The 25299-nt window shown below is 38.2% G+C and overlaps 1 protein-coding gene across 1 annotated transcript in view; it reads right to left on the bottom strand.

Annotated features, from left to right (window-relative positions):
- Positions 1 to 25299, bottom strand: part of LOC125401398 (vomeronasal type-2 receptor 116-like) — a 31239-nt gene that overhangs the window by 3601 nt on the left and 2339 nt on the right. The window contains exons 3-6 of the mRNA XM_087906689.1: positions 24382 to 24688; positions 23310 to 24107; positions 21763 to 21990; positions 17348 to 17471 (exon numbers count right to left, since the gene is read on the bottom strand). Coding sequence (XP_087762815.1) covers positions 17348 to 17471; positions 21763 to 21990; positions 23310 to 24107; positions 24382 to 24688 — 1457 coding nt within the window. The remainder of the gene's footprint in view (positions 1 to 17347; positions 17472 to 21762; positions 21991 to 23309; positions 24108 to 24381; positions 24689 to 25299) is intronic.

The following is a 25299-nucleotide window of genomic DNA, read 5'->3' as shown; positions in this document are numbered from 1 at the left end:
TTTAAACAACACCTATCCAGAAATCCAGCACTACAGAAGTACTATAATAAAAACTGCAACCCATGGAAGCTAGCAACATCCATGGAAACAAAGACAATAGATATCTCACAACAGACAATCTCAAAAGAAGGGAAACTCAAACACTAAAACCACCAAGGCAAAAGAACCGCCAAGAATTAGTAATTTCTGATTATTAATATTTCATAGCATCAATGGACTCAATTTGTCAATAAAAAGAGATAGACTAACAGAATGGATATGAAACCAGGATCTATCCTTCTGTGGCTTACAAGAAACACACCTCAAACCTCAAAGACAGACATTACCTCAGAGTAAAAGGTTGGGAACAAAATTTTCAATCAAATTAATCTAAGATACAAGCTTGTGTAACTACCCTAATATCTAAAAAAGAATAAATCTCAAAGTAAAATTACTGAAAAGATATGGAGAAGAACATTTTATATTCATCACAGGAAAATCCATCAAGATGAAGTCTTAATTCTGAAGATCTATTCTCTGAATACAAGAGACATTTAAAAGAAACTACTAAAGCTTAAATCACACATCAGACTTGAATGGACTTATGAGACTACTGTGAAATATTTTTGCCAAAACACAAAAGAACATACTTGCTTTCAGCACCTCATGGAACTTTATCTAAAATTGACACATACTTGGTCATAAATAATATCTCATCAGATACAAAGAAATTTGAATAACTCATTGTATTATATGGAACCAGTATGGGTTAAAGTTAGAGTTCAGCAGCAACACAAACCAAAAAGTACAAACTCATTGAAATGCTCTCAACTGAACCATCACTGGGTCAAGAAAAAAATTAAAGACATCCTAGCATTCAATGAAAATGAATCCACAACATACCCAAACTAATGGGCTACTAGAAAAGTATAAACTAAGAGGAAAGTTCATAGCACTAAGTGCCTACATAAAGAATCTGAAAAACCTGGTGCTGTGGTGAAGATCCTACTGCAGGGAGATGATGAACTGAGAGCTTTGGAAAGCTGGGAAACCACAACATGTGACATAGTAAAAAGAATTATTGTTTGCATGTGACCCCTTTTTTTGATGAAGATATTCCCAGAGTCAGAAACTCAGTGAAGATTCTGTGAGAGTTCATTGAATGCATCTGTGAAAATGGAAGTCACATTTGTATTTTGAGATGATAGGATGTTGATATTCCCAAGCTGTGAGACATATGCCATGGAAAACTGCATACAGGGAGTGGAACTAGCAAAAGAGAGACGTGTATAAAATTTTACAGGGATAGAACTATGTAAGCTAAGCTTAGTCTATGGTGTCCCAGCCTTGGAAGAGGAATTGATCTAGACCAGGGACATTTGCAGAGGCAGGACTGAGCCAGCAACCTAGGTCTGAGCAAAACTGAGACAGCAAACTCCGCAGGATGAGGTACAGTGGAACAACCACTGAGCGAGTGGGCCAGAGCCAGAGACAACTGCAGATCCCGGCATAAATTTGGGACCTTCCAGTGAGTAGACATGACCCAGAACCCCTACAGGTCTGTGTGTAAGTCTGGGACCTCTGAGGGAGTAGGCCTGAACCAGGTCGTCTGTGGGTCCAGGCACACCCAAGTATGGGATCTCTGAAGGGGTAGATAGAAGCCAGAGACCTTTGCAGGACCAACCCCGAGCCAGGGTCCTTTGCAGAAGCAGATGCAGACCATGAACATTTACAGAAACAGGTCTGAGTTGGCATCCTAAGCCAGAGCAAGCCTGAGACAGCAAAATCCATGGGAGAGGGGAAAACCCCAGAAGCGCTAGTGACCTCCAGGAACACCGAGTGACCAATGGGGCAACTAGATCCATGGTACTGACTCTACTACCAGGAACAACCATCTGAGCCTTGGATTCACTGTCACCTAGATTAATGACCAGAGTCACAGACAGCCCAAAACATACCATTTAGAATAAAAAGTGAATAGACAAAGTAAGAGCACATGCAAAACCACAAAGAACAATACAACACCAGTAAAATCTAGAGAACCTTTAACAGCAAGACTTGATCTACCAAATATAGACGAAGCAGAAGAAAAGGACCTAAAAATAACTTCAGGAGAATGCTTGAGACTCTTAAAGAGGAAATGCGATATTCCCTCAAAAAATGGAGGAAAAGACAGACAAGAATTGGAAGACATTAGCAAATCCCTTAAGAAAACCAAGAAACAGCAATCAAACATATGTAAGAAACTATTCAAGCCTGAAAAACTGAAATATACACAATAAAAAAACACAAGCCAGGGAATTTATAGAAACCGAAATCATGAGAAAATGATCAGGAACCACAAATGCAAGCATAAACAGCAGAATACAGGAAATGGAAGAGAGAATCTCAAGCGCTGAAGATTACAATACAGGAAATAGACTCATCAGTCAAAGAAAACATTAAATATAACAATAGCTTAATCCAAATTATCCGGGATATATAGGATACCATGAGAGGACCAAACCTAAGAATAAGAGGTATAGATGAATGAGAAGAAGTTCAACTCAAGAGCAGAGAAAATATATTTAACAAAATCATGGAAAAAAGCTTTTTCAACCTAAAGAAAGATACGCCTATGAAGATGCAAAAGGTGTACAGAAAACCAAATAGACTGTATAAAATAAAATCCCCTTGGTACATAATAATCAGACCACTAAACATACAGAATAAAGAAAGAATATTAAGAGCCTCAAAGGAAAAAGGCCAAGTAACATATAAAGATAGATCTATCAAAATCACACCTGACTTCTCATTGGAGACAATGAAAGCCAGAAGGTCATGGTCAAACATTATGCAGACATTAAGAGACCATGGCTGCCAGCCCAGACCACTATACTCAGAAAAACTTTCAATCACCACAGAAGGACAAAACAAGATATTCCACGAGAAATCTAGATTTCACCAATACCTAGCCACAAAACCAGCCCTACACAAAGTCTCAGAAGAAAAACCCCAACCCAAGGAAGTTGGCTAAACCAAAAGAAGAAGAAGAAGAAGAAGAAGAAGAAGAAGAAGAAGAAGAAGAAGAAGAAGAAGAAGAAGAAGAAGAAGAAGAAGAAACCAACAACTGATCTTACAGCCAAAAATCCCAAAGTATGGAAAAATACAAAAATTTACATCACCAATAATGAAAAGTAAATTAAAGGAGATAGAAATCACTGGTCAATAATTTCCCTTGATATAAATTGACTCAACTCACATTTAATAGGAAACAGGCTAACAGATTGGATACAAAACAGAATCCATCATCTACTCTATACAACAAACACACCTCAAACTCAAAGACAGACATCACCACAGAGTAAAGGGTTGGGGAAAAATTTCCAATCAGATAGACCTAAGAAACAAGCTGGTGTAGCTACCTAATATCTAACAAAATAGACTCCAAATGAAAATCAATCAAAAGAGATAAAGAAGAACATTTCATATTAGTCATAGGGAAAATCTTTTAGAGCAAATCTCAATACTGAACATGTATGCCCCAAATACAAGGGCACAGACATGTATAAAAGAAACACTGCTAAAGGTTAAATCATACACTAAACCCCACACACTAATAGTAGGAGACTTCAACACTCCACTCTCACCAATGGACAGGTCAGTCAGACAAAATGTTAACAGGAAAATAAAGGAACTAAAAGATGTTAAAATACAAATGGACTTAACAGACAACTATAGAATAATCTAGCCAAACATAAAAGATTTACCTTCTTCTCAGCACCTCATGGAATCTTTTCAAAAACTGACCACATACTCGGTAACAAAACAAACCTTAAGATATATAAAAAGCTGAAATAACCGCATGTATCTTATCACATCAAAAACAATTCTGATTCCACCTTACACTTGTATGAATGGTTATGACATCTTATGCTGAAGAGGTTGTGGGGAAAAAGTAACACTCCTGTATTGCTGGTGGGAGTGTAAGCTGGTTCAGCCCCTTTCAATATCAGTCTGGTGATTTTTTAGAAAATCAGGAAACAGCCTTCTTCAAGACCCAGCAATACCACTATTAGGTATATAACCAAAGGATTCTCAACTGTTCACAAGGACATGTGTTCAACTATGTTCATAGCAACATTGTTTGTCATAGCCAGAACATAAAAACCACCTAAATGCCCCTTGAACAAAGAATGGATAAGAAAAATGTGGTACATTACCACATAGAAGAAAAAATGATTACATCTTGAAATTTGCATGCAAATGGATGGAGCTAGAAAATATCATTATGAGTGAGGTAACCCAGACTCAGAAAGACAATTATCATGCGTACTCACTCATAAGTGTTTTTTTAACATAAAGTAAAGAAAACCAGCCTAAAAATCACAATCCCCCAGAACCTTGAAAACAATGAAAATTCTAAGAGAGACATACATAGATGTAATCTATATAGAAAGTAGAAAAAGACAAGATCTCCTAAGTAAATTGGGAACATGGGGACTTTGGGTGAGGGTTGAATGGGAGAGGAAAGGCAGAGAGTCGAGCAGATAAAAATGTAGAGCTGATGTCTCCCTGGGTGCTGTAAACACCAGCTAGCCCTGCTGCAGTGCTGAGAAGTTCTATCCAGAGAGGTGAGTGGGTGCTTGCCTGGGCTCTGTATCCCAGAAGAGAGCACAGCCTCTCCACCCTCAGCTTCTGCGGCAGGGTTTTTCGGTGTCCCACGGGACCCCTCCCTGCCCCCACTGCTGCCTTTTCGTCTCCTGTGTCCTGGAAACACCAGATAGCCCTGCTGCAGTGCTGAGAAGTTCTATCCAGAGAGGTGAGTGGGTGCTTGCCTGGGCTCTCTGTCCCAGAAGAGAGCACAACCCCTCCCCCCTCGGCAGGGTCTTCGGTGTCCCACAGGACCCCTCCCTACTCCCACTACTACCGCCCTTTTGTCTCCTGTGTCCTGGAAACACTAGCTAGCCCTGCTGCAGTGCTGAGGAATTCTATCCAGAGAGGTGAGTGGGTGCTCGCCTGGGCTCTCTGTCCCAGAAGAGAGCACAGCCCCTCCTCCCTCTGCTTCTGAGGCAGGGTCTTAGGTGTTCCACCCTGCCCCCACTGCTGCCACACTTTTGTCTCCTGGGTCCTGGAAATACCAGCTATCCCTGCTGCAGTGCTGAGGAGTTCTATCCAGAGAGTGCTGAGGAGCTCTATCCAGAGAGTGCTGAGGAGTTTCATCCAGAGAGGAGGAGATGGGCAGGCGCCAATACAAGAATTCCTCCAACAACCAGAAAGGCAACATGACATCTCCAGAATCCAGGGAGCACGAAACTAGAAGAATTGAACACCCTACTCCAGAAGAAATAGAAGAAATCGACTCTAAGCGGATCTTTATGAAAATAATAGAGGAACTTAAACAGGAGGTGAAAATCTGCCGTAAAGAAATGGAAGATAAGTATAACAAAAAGATTGAGGAAATGAGTAAAGAAATGGAAGAGAACTATACCAAAAGGTTTGAAGAAATTAGTAAATTCGTAAATGAAATTCTGGGAAACCAAGAAAAAACAATCAAACAGGTAATGGAAACAGTTCAAGATTTGAAAACTGAAATGGAGTCAATGAAGAAATCACAAGCCGAGGGTCGGCTGGCTATGGAAAATCTAGGTAAACGAACAGAGACTTCAGAAACAAGCATAACCAACAGAATACAAGAGATAGAAGAAAGAATCTCAGACTCTGAGGACACCATAGAGAAATTAAACGCTCTGACCAAAGAAAACAGAAAATCCAACAAATTCTCATCACAAAACATTCAGGAAATGTGGGACACAATAAAAAAAAACAAATCTAAGAATAATAGGGGTAGAAGAAGGAGAAGAATTGCAGATCAAAGGTCCAGAAAATATACTCAACAAAATTATAGAAGAAAACTTCCCCAAACTAAAGAACGATATCCCTATGAAGGTTCAAGAAGCATACAGAACACCGAATAGACTGGATCAAAAAAAAAATCCCCTCGCCATATAATAATCAAAACACAAAACATTCAGATTAAAGAGAGAATGTTAAGAACTGCAAAGGAAAAAGATCAAGTAACTTATAAAGGTAAACCTGTCAGACTTACACCAGACTTCTCTATGGAAACCATGAAAGCCAGAAGGTCCTGGATAGAGGTACTGCAGAAACTAAGAGACCATGGATGCAAGCCCAGACTACTTTACCCAGCCAAGCTATCGTTCACTATCAACGGAGAAAACAATATATTCCAGGATAAAAACAAATTTAAACAATATATCGCTACAAATCCAGCCTTACAGAAAGTATTAGAAGGCAAATCACAACCCAAGGAATCCAACATTCCTAACACCGCCTACAATAACTCAGGCATCTAGCGACCCTTCACAAGCAGAACTCAAAGAAGGGAAACACATACACTCCACTACCCCCCCCAAAAAAATAATAACCGAGTCAACAACCACTGGTCATTAATATCACTTAATATCAATGGACTCAATTCACCTATAAAAAGGCACAGACTTAGAGATTGGATACGAAAACAGGATCCAACATTCTGCTGTTTACAAGAAACACACCTCAACCACAAAGACAGACATCTACACAGAATAAAAGGCTGGGAAAAGGTTTTCCAAGCAAGCGGACCTAAGAAACAAGCAGGTGTGGCCATTCTAATATCTAACAAAATCGACTTCAAACAAAAATCTATTAGAAGAGATAGAGATGGACATTTCATACTCATAACAGGAACAATTCATCAGGAGGAAGTCTCAATCCTGAATATCTATGCCCCTAATATAAAGGCACCCACTTATGTAAAAGAAACACTTCTAGAACTCAAGGCAGTCATCAAACCACACACACTAATAGAGGGAGACTTTAGCACACCTCTCTCACCAATGGACAGATCAATCAGACAGAAACCCAACAGAGAAATAAGAGAATTATTGGAGGTATTTAATCAAATGGACTTAACAGATATCTATAGAACATTCCACCCAAATAGGAAAGAATATACCTTCTTCTCTGCTGCCCATGGAACCTTCTCAAAAATTGACCACATACTTGGTAACAAAGCAAATTTCCACAGATACAAAAAAATAATAGTAACCACCTGTGTCTTGTCAGATCACCATGGATTAAAGTTAGAATTCAACAACAATGCTACACCCAGAAAGCCAACAAACTCATGGAAGTTGAACTGTCAACTATTAAATCACCCCTGGGTCAAGGAAGAAATAAAGAAAGAAATTAAAGTCTTCCTTGAATTTAATGAAAATAAAGACACAACATACTCAAACCTATGGGACACTATGAAAGCAGTGCTAAGAGGAAAGTTCATAGCACTAAGTGCCCAATTAAAGAAAACGGAGAAAGCACACATTGGAGACTTAACAGCACACTTGAAAGCTCTAGAAAAAAAAGAAGCTGATTTACCCAGGAGGAGTAGAAGACTGGAAATAATCAAACTGAGGACTGAAATCAACAAAATAGAAACACAGAAAACAATCCAAAGAATCAATGAAACAAAAGGCTGGTTCTTGGAGAAAATCAACAAGATCGACAAATCCCTGTCCAAACTAATCAAACGGCAGAGAGAGAACATGCAAATTAATAAGATCAGAAATGAAAAGGGGGACATAACCACAGACACAGAGGAAATTCAGAGAATCATCAGATCTTACTACGAAAGCTTATATGCCACAAAGTTGGAAAATGTAAAAGAAATGGACATTTTTTTAGATAAGTACCATATACCAAAGTTGAACCAAGACCAGGTGAACAATCTAAATAGACCTGTTAGTCGTGAAGAATTAGAAGCTGTTATCAAAAATCTCCCTACCAAAAAAACCCAGGACCAGACGGTTTCAATGCAGAATTCTACCAGAACTTCCAGGAAGAGCTAATACCTATACTCCTTAATGTATTCCACAATATAGAAACAGAAGAATCATTGCCAAACTCCTTTTATGAAGCTACAGTTACCCTGATATCAAAACCACACAAAGACACAACAAAGAAAGAGAATTACAGGCCAATCTCACTCATGAACATCGACGCGAAAATTCTCAATAAAGTACTGGCAAACCGAATCCAAGAACACATTAGAAAAATTATCCATTATGATCAAGTAGGCTTCATCACAGAGATGCAGGGCTGGTTCAACATACGCAAATCTATCAATGTAATCCATCATATAAATAAACTGAAAGAAAAAAACCATATGAACATTTCATTGGATGCTGAAAAAGCATTTGATAAAATTCAACACCCAATTATACTAAAGGTGTTGGAGAGACTGGGGATACAAGGATCATACCTAAATATAATAAAAGCAATATACAGCAAGCCGACAGCTAACATCAAATTGAATGGAAAGAAACTCAAAGCCTTTCCACTAAAATCAGGAACACGACAAGGCTGTCCACTCTTTCCATTCCTCTTCAATATCGTGCTTGAAGTTCTAGCAATAGCAATAAGACAACATAAGGAGATCAAGGGGATTCAAATTGGAAAGGATGAAATTAAACTTTCGTTATTTGCAGATGATATGATACTATACATGAGCGACCTCAAAACCTCTACCAAAGAACTCCTACAGCTGATAAACACCTTTAGTAATGTGGCAGGATACAAGATCAACTCCAAAAAATCATTTGCACTCCTATACACAAAGGATAAAGAAGCAGAGAGAGAAATCAGAGAAACATCACCATTCACGATAGCCACAAATAGCATAAAATATCTTGGGGTTACTCTAACCAAGGAAGTGAAAGACCTATTTGACAAGAACTTTAAGTCTTTGAAGAAAGAAATTGAGGAGGATACCAGAAAATGGAAAGACCTCCCCTGCTCTTGGATTGGGAGAATCAACATAGTAAAAATGACAATTCTACCAAAAGCAATCTATAGATTCAATGCAATCCCCATCAAAATCCCATCAAACTTCTTCACAGACCTTGAGAGAACAATAATCAAGTTTATATGGCAAAACAAAAAACCCAGGATAGCCAAAACAATCTTATACAGTAAAGGAACTTCTGGAGGCATTACCATCCCTGACTTCAAACTCTATTACAGAGCTACAGTATTGAAAACAGCTTGGTATTGGCGTAAGAACAGAGAAGTCGACCTATGGAATCGAATAGAAGACTCGGATATTAACCCACAAACCTATGAACACCTAATTTTCGACAAGGGAGCTAAAGGTATACAATGGAAGAAGGAAAGCATCTTCAACAAATGGTGCTGACATAACTGGATGTCATCCTGTAGAAGAATGAAAGTAGATCCATATCTATCACCATGCACAAAACTCAAGTCCAAATGGATTAAAGACATCGACATTAATCTGTCCACTTTGAACCTGATAGAAGAGAAAGTGGGAAGTAGTCTACAAGATATAGGCACTGGAGTCAACTTCCTAAGTAGGACCCCAGGAGTGCAGACAATAAGAGAAACAATGAATAAATGGAACCTACTGAAACTGAGAAGCTTCTGTAAAGCAAAGGACACTGTCAGTAAGACAAAAAGGCTGCCTTCTGACTGGGAGAAGATCTTCACAAACCCCTCATCAGACAAAGGTCTGATATCCAAAATATACAAAGAACTCAAGAAACTAGACACTAAAACTCTAATTAACCCAATTAAAAAATGGGATACTGAACTGAACAGAGAATTCACAACAGATGAACTTCGAATGGCCAGAAGACGCTTAAGGTCATGCTCAACCTCCTTAGCGATCAGGGAAATACAAATCAAAACAACTTTGCGATACCATCTTACACCTGTCAGAATAGCTAAACTCAAAAACACCAACGATAGCCTATGCTGGAAAGGATGTTGAGTGAGGGGAACACTCATCCATTGTTGGTGGGAATGCAAACTTGTGCAGCCACTGTGGAAATCAGTGTGGCGGTTTCTCAGGAAACTGGGAGTCAACCTCCCTCAGGACCCAGCAATTCCACTCTTGGGAATATACCCAAGACATGCCCTATCATACTACAAAAGTATTTGTTCAACTATGTTCATAGCTGCACTATTTGTAATAGCCAGAACATGGAAACAACCTAGGTGCCCCTCAATAGAAGAATGGTTAAAGAAGGTGTGGAACATATATACATTAGAGTTTTACTCAGCGGTAAAAAACAATGACATCTTGAATTTTGCATGCAAATGGATGGAAATAGAAAACGCTTTACTGAGTGAGGTAAGCCAGACCCAAAAAGAGGAATATGGTATGTACTCACTCATAACTGGATTCTAGCCATAGTTAAAGGTCTTTGAGTCTATAATTTGTGATCCTTGAGAAGCTAAATAAGAAGGTGAACCTGAAGAAAATCATATAGTTATCCTCCTGGATAGTGGAAGTAGGCAAGATTGCCAGGCAAACTCAGGTGCATGGGGGGTGGGGGGGTGGAAGTAAGGGAAGATGGTCAGGGAGAGGGGAGAGGGGGAGGATTGGGGAAGGCTTGGGGGAATGGGAGGGGGGAGGGAGGAAGAATGGTTGGGGGAGCAGGGAGGTTTATATCTCAGCTAAGGGAGCCATTTTAGGGTTTGCAAGAGACTTGATTCTGGAGGGGTTCCCAGTCAAAATTAAATAAAAAAATAAAAAATAAAATAAAAAAATAAAAAAATTAAAAAAATAATAAAAAAAGAAAAGAAAACGCTTTACTGAGTCAGGTAAGCCAGACCCAAAAAGAGGAATATGGTATGTATTTACTCATAAATGGATTCTAGCCATAATTAAAAGTCTTTGAGACTATTATTCGTGATCTTAGAGAAGCTGGATAGGAGGGTGAACCTGAAGAAAATTCAGGTAGTTTTCCTCCTGGAGATTGGAAATAGACAAGAGTCCCAGGTAACCTCGGGTGCATGGGGGGGGTAGGAGGGTTGTTGCAAGGGGAGAGTGTTAGAGAGAAGGGAGCAGGGGAGGAATGGGGAATGCTGGGGGGACTCGGGGGGGGAGGAAGGATAGATATGGGATCAGGGGAAGAATATATCTCAACTAAGGGAGTCAGTTTAGGGTTTACTAGAGTCTTGGTTATAAATGGGATCCCAGGTCCAAGGAGAGATCCCCAGATTGTTCTCTGGACAGAGGAGAGGTTGCCTGAACCGGCCTTGGCCCATAACCATACTGATGAATATTTTGCATATCACCATAGATCCTTCATCTGGCGATGGATGGAGATAGAGACAGAGACCCACATTGGAACATTGGACTTAACTCCCTAGGTCCAAATGAGAAGCAGAAGGAAAGAGAACGTGAGCAAGGAAGGCAAGATCAGAGGGAACCTTCATCCGATGACGGATGGTGATACAGATGCAGACCCACATTGGAGCACCGGTAGGAGTCCCCCAAGGTCCAAATGAGGAGCAGAAGGAGGAAGAACATGAAAAAGGAAATAAGGACTGCGAGGGATGCGATCACCCACTGATACAAGGGGACCGATCTAATGAGAGTTCACCAAGGCCAGTTGGACAGGGACTGAAGGAGCACGTGATCCAACCAGATTCTCTGAATGTGGCCGGATTCTCTGAATGTGGCTGGCCCGGAGTCTTTCTGAAAAGCCATTGACAATGACACTGGGACTTGTTTCCTCTGCATATACTGGATTTTGGGGATCCAGTCTGTTTGGATATTCACCTTCCTAGACCTGGAGGGAGGGGGGAGGTGCTTGAACTACCCACAGGTTGGGAGACCCTGACTGCTCTTGGGGATGGAGAGGAAGGAGGGGAGGAAGTGGGGGGAGTGGGAGGGGGTTGGGAGGAGGGGGCGGAAATGGAGACTTTTGTATTTTAATAAACTTTGATTAAAAAAATGTAGAGCTGAATAAAAATCAAAAAAATATGATGAGAAACAGAAAAATTAAAAAGAAGAATTTGGAAAACCTCATGCTACCAACTTAACAGCACAACTGAAAGCTGTAGAACAAAAAGAATGAAACCCAAACAGAAGGAGTAGATGACAGGAAATAATCAAACTTGGGCTGAAATCAACGAAATTGAAACAAAGACTACAATAAAAAGAATCAATGAAACAAAAAATTTCTTTTTTGAGAAAGTCAGCAAGATAGACAAATGCTTATTCATATTAACTAAAAAAAAAAGAGAAAGAAAATTAAAGTTACCCCAACTCAAAAATGAAAAGGTAGAGATAACAACAGACACTGAAGAAACCAGAGAATCATTAGGGTCTCAGTAGTGGTGGTGCAGGCCTTTAATTCCTGCACTAATGAAGCACAGGCAGGTGCATCTCTGTGAGTTTGAGGTCAGCCAGGCCTACAAGAGCTACTTCCAGGACAGACTCCAAGCCACAGAGAAACCCTCTCTTGAAAACCCAAAGAAAGACAGAAACACACACAGACACACAGACACACAGACACACACACACACACACACACACACACACACACACACACAGAGAGAGAGAGAGAGAGAGAGAGAGAGAGAGAGAGAGAGAGAGAGAGAGAAAACAATCATTAGGTCATATTTCAAAAACCTATACTGTAAAATACAGGAAAATCTAAAAGAAATGGAAAACTTGGTTAACAGTTACTACAAACCAAAATTAAACCAATATCATAAAGAATAGAAACAGTCATTAAAAATCTCCCAACCAAAAAACACAATGGTCATATGGCTTCAGTGCAGAATTCTATTAGCATTTCACAGAAGAGATAATACCAATATCTGCACATGGACAGAAGGACCTCCCACACCATTAGGAAACTAGAGCTAATGGACCAGGCAGTGATTTAATTAATACAGTTTCTGTGTGGTTATTTCAGGTGTAAACTAGCCAGGCTGCCAGGGACGAACAAGCCAGTCTTTGCCCTGGAACAATCAATAGTCTTCACTTTGCCACAGTTACCCTGATAGCCAAACCAGAAAAAGATGCAACAAAGAATAGACTTAGAGATCAAACTCCTTCATGACATTGATGCAAAGGATCTCAATAAATTACTGTAAAAATGATTCCAAGAACACACACAAGAGAAGAATTTATCCTCTATGACCAAGTAAGTTTCATCCCAGAGATGTGGGGCTGGTTTACAGATTTTCATTTGTTGAAAATCTGTCATGTAATCCACCATAGAAACAGACTTGAAGAAAATACCCACATGATCGTCACATTAGATTCCAAAAAAGCCTTTGATGGAATCCAACACCTTCATGATAACGGATCTGGAGACATCAGGTATAGATAGAAGTTTCTTCCTACCCAGGGTCACAGCCCTTCTTCCCAAATACACAGTCTTTCTTAATTATAAATTAGTGGTGTATTAACTCATGTTTTCCTATCAACTAGCTCTTAAAACTTAAATTAACCCATAAATCTTATCTATGTTTACCCATGTAGCTGAGTACCCTTACTCAGTGAGGCATTCTCATCTTCCTTCCTCTGCATCTGACTGGTGACTGCAAACTGAGCCTTTCCTCTTCCCTAAATTCTCCTACCTACACTTCATGCCTGCCTGGCTACTGGACAATTAGTGTTTTAGTACATCAGTACATCTGACAAATCTTTACAGTGTACAAGAGAACTATTCCACAGCTTTCTGGAATACAAGGAACATACTTAAACATGGCAAAGGCAATAAAAGTAAACGAGAAGTCACCAGAAAATTAAATAAAGAGAAACTCACAGTAATTCCACTATAAAAAGAAACAAAACATGTCTGTCCAGTCTTTCTATTTCTCTTCAATATAATAATTGATGTTCTAGCTAGAGCAATAAGACAACAAATACGACAACAAAAAGAGATCAAAGGGATACAAATTGGAACAGAAGTCAAATTCTTGCAATTTGCAGATGATACGATAGTATATGTAAGTGACCACAAAAAATTATATCATGGAACTCCTATATCTGACAAGACCTTAAGTATGTGGATAGATAGAAAATTAACTCAAAAAGATTAGTAGTCTTCATTTATACAAATGATAAATGGTGGAGAAATAAATCAGAGAAGCAACATTCATTACAATAGCCACAAATAATGTAAAGTATCTTGGGGGGAAGCTCTAAACAAACAAATAAAGCTCTAAACATACAAAAGACTTGTATGGTAAGAATTTTAAGTCTTTGAAAAAGATGTTAGAGAAGAGATCAGAAAATAGAAGATCTCCCACATTCATGGATTATTAGGATTAATATAGTAAACATGAAAGTCTTACCAAGAGCAAACTACAGACTCATTTCATCTCCATCAAAAAAAAAGCCTCAAAAAATCTTCACAGACCTTGAAAGAACAAGACTCAACTTCATATGGAAAAACAAAAACCCCACACAGTTGAAAGAATCCAGTAAAGAAGTTCTGGAGGTATAACCATCCCTGATTTCAAAATCTACTATAGAGCTATAGTAATAACAGTTTGGCTTGGCATTAAAACAGAAACAGGGATAAATGGAATTCAATGAAAGACCCTAATATAAATCCATATACCTATAAACACCTGAGTTTTGACAAAGAAGCCAAAATCATACAACAACAACAAAATAAGGCATCATCAACAAGTAATACTGGTATAACTGGTATCAACAAGTAGAAGAATGCAAATAGAAACATATCTATTGCCCTGAACAAAACTCAAGTCCAAGTTTATCAAAGACCACAATATAAATCAAATTACACTGAAGCTGATAGAAGAGAATGTGGGAAGGAGTCTTGAAGACATGGACACGGAACTACTTTCTGAAAATAACACTAGCAGCACAAACATTGAGATCAACAATTAATAAATGGAACCTCTTAAAACTGAAAAGTTTCTGTAAGCAACGGACACTGTCAGTAAGACAAAATGGCAGTGTACAGAGACAAGGTAAAGATAGGGAGGAGGGATTATATGAGCAAGGGGAGTGCTTTGGGGCAATGGTCTGTACCCTGTCAATTATATTATAAATAAATTCTCAGTGGACAGTAGCCAGGTAGGAAGTGTAGGTGGGGTGCAGAAATTAGAGGCACAGCAACGAGAATTCAGGGAAGAACAAAGTCTCAGTCAGAGTTGTGTTCTACCCTCAGAGCAAGCAAGATGTAACTGTGTTGTCGAAAAAGGTACTAAGGTACATGGCTAACACAGACAAGAATAATGGGTTAATATAAGTTATAAGAATTGGTTAATAAGAAGAGCATAAGATGCTGGGTCAATCAGATTATAACTAATGTAGACCTCTGTGTTTTTCATTTGAAATTAATGGCTGAGGGAATCAGGCAGAAAGAAACCTCAATCAACGGGAAGATGAGAATCACGACAGGAAAAACCCACAGAAATAGCTGACCTGAGCTCAAGGGTGCTCATGGAATCTGTACCAACACCTAAAGAGCTGGCGTAGGACTCTCTTAGGCCCTCTGCATGTTTCTAACAGTTGTGTAGGCTGGTCTGTTTATGGGGTTCCTAGCAGTGGAACCAGGATCTATTCGTGGTACATGAACTGGCCTTTTGGAACACATTCCCTGTGGTGGGATGGATTGTCCAGCATCAATACAAAAGTTAGGAGCTTGGTCCTGCATTAACTTCGCATGCCAGGGTTTGTTGGCTCCCATTAAAGGCCTTATCCTTTCTGAATGGAGACAGGAGTGGATGTGAGGGAAAGAAGGGATTAGAAAGAGAGGAGGAAGGAGAAACTATTGTTGGTGTATGAAACAAATAAATGCAAAAAAACCACTCACAATCCTATGAGATTACATAAAACAAGCTAGCAAACAAGTAGCAATGAAAAAAAATGTAGAAGAGGAGCAGTAACTCTATCACTGAAGGTAGAATCCTCTCTACATATTTGGCATTAATAAGCCCTACATCTTGATGCCATCAATTTGTAAACCGACATGCTCCTTCCTTTTTCCTTTTCTGTGAGATACAGACACAGAGAGTAGTCAGGTGGGAAATAGATACAGATATAGAACCATGAGGACAATAACAGAAGAATACTCAAGTAAGACTGATAGCAGAGTAAATGCCATTTACTCTTATAATTTTTTCCATTTAAAGCCAATTCATTAGATGTTGTTTATTTCTTTGGTGTATGTTGTATGTGTAAGTGCAGATGGTGTGGGAGGTCTTTCTCTTTATGTATTGCTTTTATTGGATAATGAATGAAGGACCACTTTGTGCCTGCACAGGGAATAGAGGTAGGCAGGGAAAGCAAGGAAGAATGATGGGAGAAAGGAGGTAGAAGGAGAGAGAAGCAATGGAGCTGCTGCCAGGGACAGATGAATGAAAACTTTACCCAGTAAGCCACAGCCATGTGGCAATATACATATTAATAAAAATTGGCTAAATTATTATGTAAGAGTCAGTCAATAAGAAGCTAAGTGTAATGGGCCAAATAATGATTTAATGAATATAGTTTCTATGTGAGTATTTCAAGTCTGGGCACTTGGGATGAACAAGTAGCCTCCCCCAACAGTCGGAAGACAATTTCTAGGAGTTCGTTACCTCTATTTATTACATGGCTCCTGGGGATGAACTCATTACCAGCTGTAGTAGCAAGGGAATTAATTACTTTGCTATATTAATGGCCATTAATATGCTTTAAAGACTTTTATTTTATTACATGGGGTGAGAACCATAGAGGAAAACAATATGTCTGTCATCTGTATATACCCAATATTAAACAAATAGTTATTTGACTAATAAGGGCTTGTAGGTGACAACACCATTCAGATGATTGTGACTATGTTACATTCATACCACACTGTTTTAATTTAACATGTGTAAAATTATTAAGTGGGTGCTGTACATAAAAATATTGAATGCAGGATTCCTCATCTGTTTTATATTATGTGTCAGTACCTATCAATATTTCCCTAGAGTTCAAATCACATTGATCCTTTGAAAAGGGGGTCTCTGGATATTGCTTAGTCTTCTGTCTCATATTTATCTGTGTCTGATTTAACTGTACAAGTAAATATTTCTGTTTTCATTAACCAAAGAACTTGCAATTGGTTCCTAACACCCTCTAACAGAATTCTGTAGTGGGAGGCTGTTAGAAGGACCTCCCACACCAGAGTTCAGTGGATCTGATGTCCTATTCTGATCCTCATTAATTTTTATACCCACATGGTGTCTATAAATGTCTGTAGAGACACATACACACATATAGTTAGATTAATAAATCACTAGGAAGACCTTGTTTAGAATTCTCTCTCACTGCAGTTTGATTATCAAAACTGTTTCTTTGAGAAATTGACATATGTCATGAATTTTTAGTGGGTCAAAGATGTATGTCATACCAAACAGTGTGACTTAAAGGGACATTGATATTGATCATATTCCAATAAATCTAACTTGGGAAAGTGAATATTCAATCTGTGCCGAAGATTTTAGATCCTTTGATCGTCCCACTGATCAAGGTCAAGTGTTTATCTCGGCAGCAAATACTCACTTGTCTCATTAGAAACTTCATTTTCTGGGCAGGGACTGCAAGCAAAACAGCAGGCTGCCATTCCCTCCTGCCTGAATTTTCTGAATCCAGGACCACAATCAGCACTGCACACAGAGGGCGGCATCTGAGGAAAATTAGACACATGCTGATATCAGGAAACCTGCCTATTCATTCCATAACTACTTTTAATTACCTTGATAAAGTATCAATAAGTTTATTTTATATACACTAAAGAGTACCATATTTCACTTTGCATATTATAGAATGACAATTTATGTAAATGTATAGAAACAATTTAACATAAAATTGATAGCGTCACATAGCTGGAAATTTAGGACGAATGAGTTGTTCACTGTCGACAAATAAACATGACAGAGCATGCAAACAGTTTTTTTTCTTATTATTTTTTTCTACTTGACACAGAGTACATTAAAAAGATAGAGGAAACCTTAACAAAAAAAAATTCCATTGGATTAACCTGTCATCATAACTGCAAAATATTTTACTCATTGGTATTTGATATAGAAGTGCTCAGTCCACTGTGGACAGTGCTGTCCCCTAGGCAGGCTGTAGGAGAAATCAAGCAGAAGAATCCAGTAAGCAGTGTTCCTTCGGGTTCAGTACTTTAGTTGCAGTCTTCAGGTTCCTGCCTTGTCTTCCCTCAACTATAACCCATGAGTCAAACCAACCCTCCCTTCTCACTTTGCTTATGATCTGTGTAATCACAGCAATAGCATGACAAGGTAGGACCAATGGAGAAAGCTAAAACAGGGAAATACTCCTCAAATCTGAGATAGCACACAAAAACTCCACAAAAATCACCCTGCAAAGCATGACAGAATGTAAAAAAGACAGATGACTAGGTAGAGCCTGGTGCATTTTTAGTGATGAAGTGCTGAGTTGATGTGCACGGAGCTGGAAGGTGGAGTGTTTCCTGAGCATAGAGTGCTTTACAAAGGCTGCAGATACTGCAGAACCTGGATAAAAGTTAAAGAACTTGAGGTTAATTGGAAGATTTCTTAAAGTTTAAAATAAAATATCTTCATATCATCAAAAAACTAGTGATACAGGCCTACATTCTGCTTTGGAAAGCTGCTAATATTGCAGGCTCACATTGTGTGCTCTGTTCAGTGCTGAGTTCAGTGTTGAAACTTCAGAGTCTCCTATGCTCACGCTCTTTCATATTCTCCACAATTTAATTAGGGACTAATATCCCTTTGTTTTCTGCCTCCTTGAAAGCGGATTTCACTGTGTAGTGGTCTTAAACCTCACTCCTTCTATAGACTAGGCTGACTTAGATCCCACAAGGATATGCTTTTTCTGCCTCCTGATTGCTGGGGTTAAACATGTATGCTACCAGTGGACATATTTCTTCCCTTCTTTTCTGTTTATCATGGTTATAATTTCTTTTTGTACTTGCTAAGATGTTAAGGAGTATTTTGAATGAGAATGAAGAACATGTATATACTTGTCTACGTTTTGCCCATGTATTTTGAGGTGTAGTCTCTATATGTAACCCTAGCTGACTTGAACTTGCAATGTAGGCCAGACTTGCAATAAAAAGACAGAACTTTGACTGTCTCTGCCTCCCAAGAGATTAGATTAAGATATGGACCACAACATACAACTGGCCTCACTTAGGATTTCAATGGAAATTCTTTTCTCTTCATGTAGGATAATGTTGTCAAATGGTTTGCCATGGAAAACATTTTTAAAGTGATCAGACTGTTAAATATTAATTAATGAAAAGAAAACCTGATTTTGTCAAGATGTGATCTTTCTTTTATGCTGGTTATTTTATTTTAATTCTGAATGAATGCTGAAATTGTTATGCACACGTTCTGCACATATTTGGATGATCCTCTAGTTCTATCAATGAGTCTATTTATCTGCCACATTTACACAACTGATCTGCATATGTTGAACCCAACTTGCATCTCTGAAATACAGTCATTATTACCAGTGGGGAAGATATTTCTGTTGTGTTGTTGAGGTTTTGTGTTTTAATTTAGTTTAGTTTTGTTTTGTTTTTTGCAGAGTGAGGTTGGATATTTATTTAGTGGGTTATGGATGGGAAAAGGACAAAAATGGAAAAGAGCAGAGAGAGAAACAGAGAGGGGGAAGAAATAGGGAGAAGGGAGAGACAGAAGCTGCCTTTTTGGGAGAGACATGGAATGGCATGTTGTTGAGTTTTATTACTCTGGTTTGGTTGAGAAATTTTACATCTATGTCCATTAAAATGTTTAGTCTCTAATTTCCTTTATTATGTTACATTTCCTCAAAATTCTCCCACCCTATATTTATGGAAGTAGTCTCTTCATGTTTGTAAGTGAGGTTTGAGTTTGGAAGCAAAAATGACTGCTGATTTTACAGCCAATCTTGATGTTTGTGTATTTTAAATAGAGAATGGGAAAATTAACATTAAATTGCTATTGAAAATTTAGCTAATTATTATTGCTTATTGTTGTTATTGCAATATTTGATACTTTTAATAGTTGTTTGTCTGGTGTTCTAGTGATGTCTTTGTATACTTTGGTCACTTGTATTTTCATTATTTTAGAGGTTGTAAGAGTTCTTCAGGTGTCTTACATAGTAGTGTTAGAATGGTTATCAATTCCTATAATTTATTTTCATCATTAAATTTTGTTCTGTCTTTATATTAGTTAGGGTTCTTTGGAGTAACAAATCAAAAAACAGAACTGTCTCTGTTTCTCTCTCTATCTCTGTCTCTCTCCTCTATAAATACACATATGCAACTTATTAGAATGTCTTGTGATCTAGCTAATTCAATAATTGCTGGATATGAATGGAAAGTTCAAGAATCCATCTACTTCTCAGTCCACGAGGCTGAATGTCTCAGTTGATTTCCATTATACACTGGAATCCCAAAGAAATACCCTTAATGCCAGTGAAATAATGAACTTGGGAACAAGCACACAAAGAGCAAAGGTTTTCTTTTTCTGTGTCCTTATATGTGCTTCCAGGAAAGGGTGTATTCCAGATAAGAGGTGGATTTTCCAAGACAAATTGATCTGGTTAAAGTTGTGTCTTCCCAACATAAAATCCAGATAAAAGACATGTCTTTCCACACTTAAAACATCTCAATTGAGAGTAAGTCTTTTATCTCTCAATCTCTATAGATAGATAGATAGATATAGATATATATCTTTCAGTCTTTTGGCCTTCCTGTATGTAAGTCATACTTCTTTTTTATTAATTTTTTGTTTTGCTTTTAACCACAAGGTTTATCTTTTACCATGGCTGTCCTGGAAATCACTGTGTAGATCAGGTTGTCCTCCAACTCAGAGATCCACCTGCCTCTACCTCAAGAGTTCTGTGATTAAAGGCATGCATCACCCGTGCTCTTTGTAAAGTGTTTTATCCTATCTCAAAGATATGGATAAGAAATGGATCGTCCCACTTCACATTAAGCAAAACTCCCTTTCAGGTTTGCTCTGCATATTTGAGTTTCATTGAATTCTTAAAACTGTGAATTTGGTACCCAAGAAGAGCCATCACAGTTTCCTTCATTTATAAAAGATAACTTTGTTGGATATAGTGACTGGGTTTGGCAATTATGAATCTAACTGCTTCAATTCTATCACTGATACTGTACTGTTTTATGGACTTCTTTCCTGAAGCCTTCAACTTGTTCTCTTTGTCCTGTATATTTTGAATTCAAAGTAAACTATGTCAGGGAAAGGTTCTCTTCAGATATTATGTGTTTGGTATTCAAATGTCCCCTGTTTCTAGATAGCCACATGTCCGACTGTATTCTGAAAAGTCACTGTTACACACTATTGGATATACTGTTGATGCTTATGGGGTATCCTTCTTCTCTTCTGGATATAGGTTAAAACTTAGATCCTTTAATTTGATTCTCTTTGTCTCATATATCTTTTATTTTTTTCTTATTTTTTTGTCTTCATCATAGCTTCAGATTTATATTTTCAGTCTGGTCTTTGAGTCTTGCCACCCTCTCTTCATCTTGAAGGATTATGTTAGTGAGAATTTTCACTGATATATTTAAGTTATTTCATTTATTTTTCCTTTATATATTTTAGTTTGAATTATTTTCATTTTTTGTATCTTTTGGGATATATCTGTCACATGCTTGCACAGTTCCGTACTGTGTGCAAGTTTTCGTGAACTCCTTGCTTTGTTCTGGAGGTTGTTTGACTTTCAAGGTCATCTTTGAGTCTTTGTTCAGTACATTGTGAACACACTCTTGTTTAAAACTCTGACTCTAACATTTGGAGTTGTGTTGCTTGGATGTCTTCATATTTGTCTTCACTTGTTTGTGCACTGAAATTTGTATATCTGGGAGTATAGCCCTGGTTGCATATTTTTTAATCTTCTGGATTCCTGCAATGGATGTTTTTGTAATGTAAATCACTACATCGGGTCAGACCTACCTGTCTACTTCCTGTGGCCCACTCTAGAATGTCTTCATATAAATGGAGCTGTTGACCATGTGGAAAATATGGGCTGAACATTCCTATCTTCACCTTAAGTCCAAGACCATTTGGGAAATTCCAAATCTGGAAAATGTCATACTCTGGCTCCAGTTTTTCTTTCCGGTTCATATTCACTCTGTCCCCAACTGGATTAGTGAAGTGAATCTTCCTAAGTAAGGACTTTACCTGAAAGACAGGCAGCATTCTTTAGTGAATGTGCCCTTCCTTGAAGTCAGAAAATATATTCTGATTTCATCTTCAATGCAACTTTCTTGAATGTGCCCATGTGAGAAATCTCAATAAAAGCAAGTAGATAAATGGAAATATAATATCAGTCCTAAAATTTTATTTTTTTCAGAGGAACTACCAAACATAAGCACAGACATACATAACAACCCCAATTGTAAGTATTAAATATTCATAAACACATACACACAGAGACACATATTCATACATAGATACATACATAATACAGGCACATACTATTTACACATACATACACCTGAAGACAAGAAAGGATATGAACATATAGACACATAGAGACAGACTTATGCACCCAGATATAGAGAAAGAGAAACCCACAAAAACATACACAGGACCATACACATGCTCACAAATTCATGGATAAATGTGCACAGGGAGACATACATATTATAAACAGATATAAATGCGGGGAGACATTGAAAGAGACAGATTTATCCTCAAATGCAAAGACAGACAGATACACATACAGAGGAACAGAAACACAGATATACATATGTACAACACATTCACCAAAACTTGTCCATACCCAGTAACACAAATATGCATAAGTGCAAGCACAACCACAAACACAGACAAATCACACCCATGGGCACTTGTAGATAATGCACTGACAAATACACATAGGGAGAGACACACAGAAGCACACCCAAAGAGAAAGGCATTGACAAAAGACCAATTTATTCTCACTTACACAATCAGGTAGGTATGCAGATAGATAGAAACACATATTTAACATCTACACAGATATACCCAAAAGAACAAAGAAACACACAAACATTCACCCATATACAATAAGAACCATCCATTCACACACACGTGAGTTTTACAAAGCCCAGAGTTGGGGCAGAATCAGTTTAGAACATCTGTGCAAACCACCCCTACAATGATTACTACATATTTGTCAATTAAGGAACAAAAGCTCATCTTTTTATCATGGAGAGGATTAATGAAGAAGACTCCCATGTTTACAGTATTACAGCAATGATGATGATATTCAGGTACTCTATAACAGAATCACTGATTTTCATTTAGAAATTGTGTCTCCCACACCAAAACGTTTGCATTTGAGATTTTCCAAACCTCTAAATTTACTTCCGCAAGAGAAAAAATGTTCAAAAATCTTGCTACTTGTGGAAATATATTCTAACCCACTAGAATGGACTAGTAGAGACTCTAATAGAGACTGATATTGAAAACGATGAGCATCATCAAATAGAAATATCACCAAATAGAAATATCACCTTCAAGCAGTTACCCAGGTGTACTTCCTGATTGCCCGTTTGCTGAAGAAACCTCTCATGGTAGACATGGGCTATGGTATACACAGCATTGTATATGTCATAGCTGCCATCACTAAAAGCCATGTCAAATGTCTGTGCAATCAGCCATTCCAATGAGTTGTTGGATGAGCAGTTCCTCAGTGTCTTCCACATAGAAGCCAAGACTCCACAGTTAAAGTTCATCCACTCCAGCCTTGCCAGGTATTCATCTGAGTATTTGAGAGAGTTCACTGTCTGGATAAAACTTTTAAAACCAGAAACCTCAGCATGGTGGTGTGCAAATGCCAGAGTCCCAGAGAACAATTCAGGTGAGAAGTCGCTTTTACTTGTAGTGACATCCCACTGTGAGGTGGTGACCCAGATTTTCTTTATTCCTCGGGATACCCACGTTCTAAAGCTGACAGCTAGAGTACTGTCTGTGTCACCATAAATGATAACAACATTTGAGGATGACGTCAAGATTTGGTTATAATACACTTCAGCTTTTGGCATGTACAAATGAATGTTGAGCGGAATCATGTTAACAAAGGCAAAGCAGAGTGTATTTTTTTCCATCTCTGTTCTCAAATACGAGAGAAACTGGATACCCTGATCATTGTCTGAGATGGTCAGCCCAATCCAGTTCCAGCTGAAATGGAGTATGAGGGAGACCATAGCCAGGGGTAGAGATGTGTCCTCACTGGCCATTTGGTACAGAAAAGGAAATTGTTCACGATCACTCAGGACAGGATGAAAGGGTCCGTAGGTGAGCTGAAAAAACTAGGAAACAGAGAGCAGCGTGAGGTAGCATGCACTGCTAAGGACTTGTCAAACACACTTTTCTGTAAAGAGTTCTAAATCACATCCTTGCCTGTTACTCTTCCCTCATCTCTATTTCAAAAATGTAAATACAGAAGTCCCCTGAATAGTACCCATGGACTAAACAGCCTGAGATAAGTGTAGGCCGGTCGCCTCCTCACACTTTTCTTAACAACTGAAAATGGCACCAATGGAGACAGGATTTCTTGCCACCCATGACCACACAAAATCTCACCTGATAAGGAAGGAGGCTGTGCAAGGTTTTTCCATCCATAGAAGACACTACCCAGCTTGGTCCTGAAAGCATAACTATACATTTGTTCCATTCTTTACAGTGAAAACTATGATACAAAGTATCAGTATGTTGAACATTGAGAATATTATGATATCGAAGGCAACTGTGAAATTGTGGCATAGTCTTACACCCACTTGGCAAAATATCAAATTGCAAAGACATATTTGGAGAAAGATCAGGGTCCCTGTTGACTTCATCCAAGGAAAAAATTAAGGCCATTACAAGCTGATAGTTTTTCTTTGGTGTTCTGTAAAATGATACAGTGTTTAATAGGACAAATACCTACAGAAAATCATGTACAATGAATATGAGGACTATCTGTACTGAATGGTATTCCCAACCACCCCCAATGTCTGAAATGAATCTTCTGTGTTGTAATGTTCAGATGACATAGGAAGCTGGAAGCTTGAAAACACTTTATATTTCATGAGAATGCATCTCCAATAAAGAAGATGCGCCATTATCATCTTTCACAGAGAACCTTGTCCATCTCTGGTTTTTGAGTGCTTGCTCATAAGGTAAAGACAAGGCCACTGGCTTTGACCAAACAGTAAACCTGGTCATGTACACATTTTGAAATTATTGAACAATAAAAATGCACATGATGTGTGAACCATTGAATTTACTGTATTTTATGTGAAATTAACTGAACTGGCTAAGGCAGTCAAAATGTCAGATGAGTGTAAAGTGGTATGGACAATATTTGGCTCTTCTGCTTACAATTATTTATAATCAGTAGGTAATATACATAACATATCCCATCCTATACATATTCATCTATTTTTGTTTCTTGTTTATCTTTTTTCAGGGATAAAATCTTTTTAAAGATATATTTTTAAATGTATTTAAATACCAGCG

Source organism: Myodes glareolus, chromosome 6 (assembly GCF_982192425.1).
Source record: "Myodes glareolus chromosome 6, mMyoGla1.1, whole genome shotgun sequence".
NCBI lineage: Eukaryota > Metazoa > Chordata > Mammalia > Rodentia > Cricetidae > Myodes > Myodes glareolus.
This window is presented reverse-complemented; position numbering and strand designations above follow the sequence as displayed.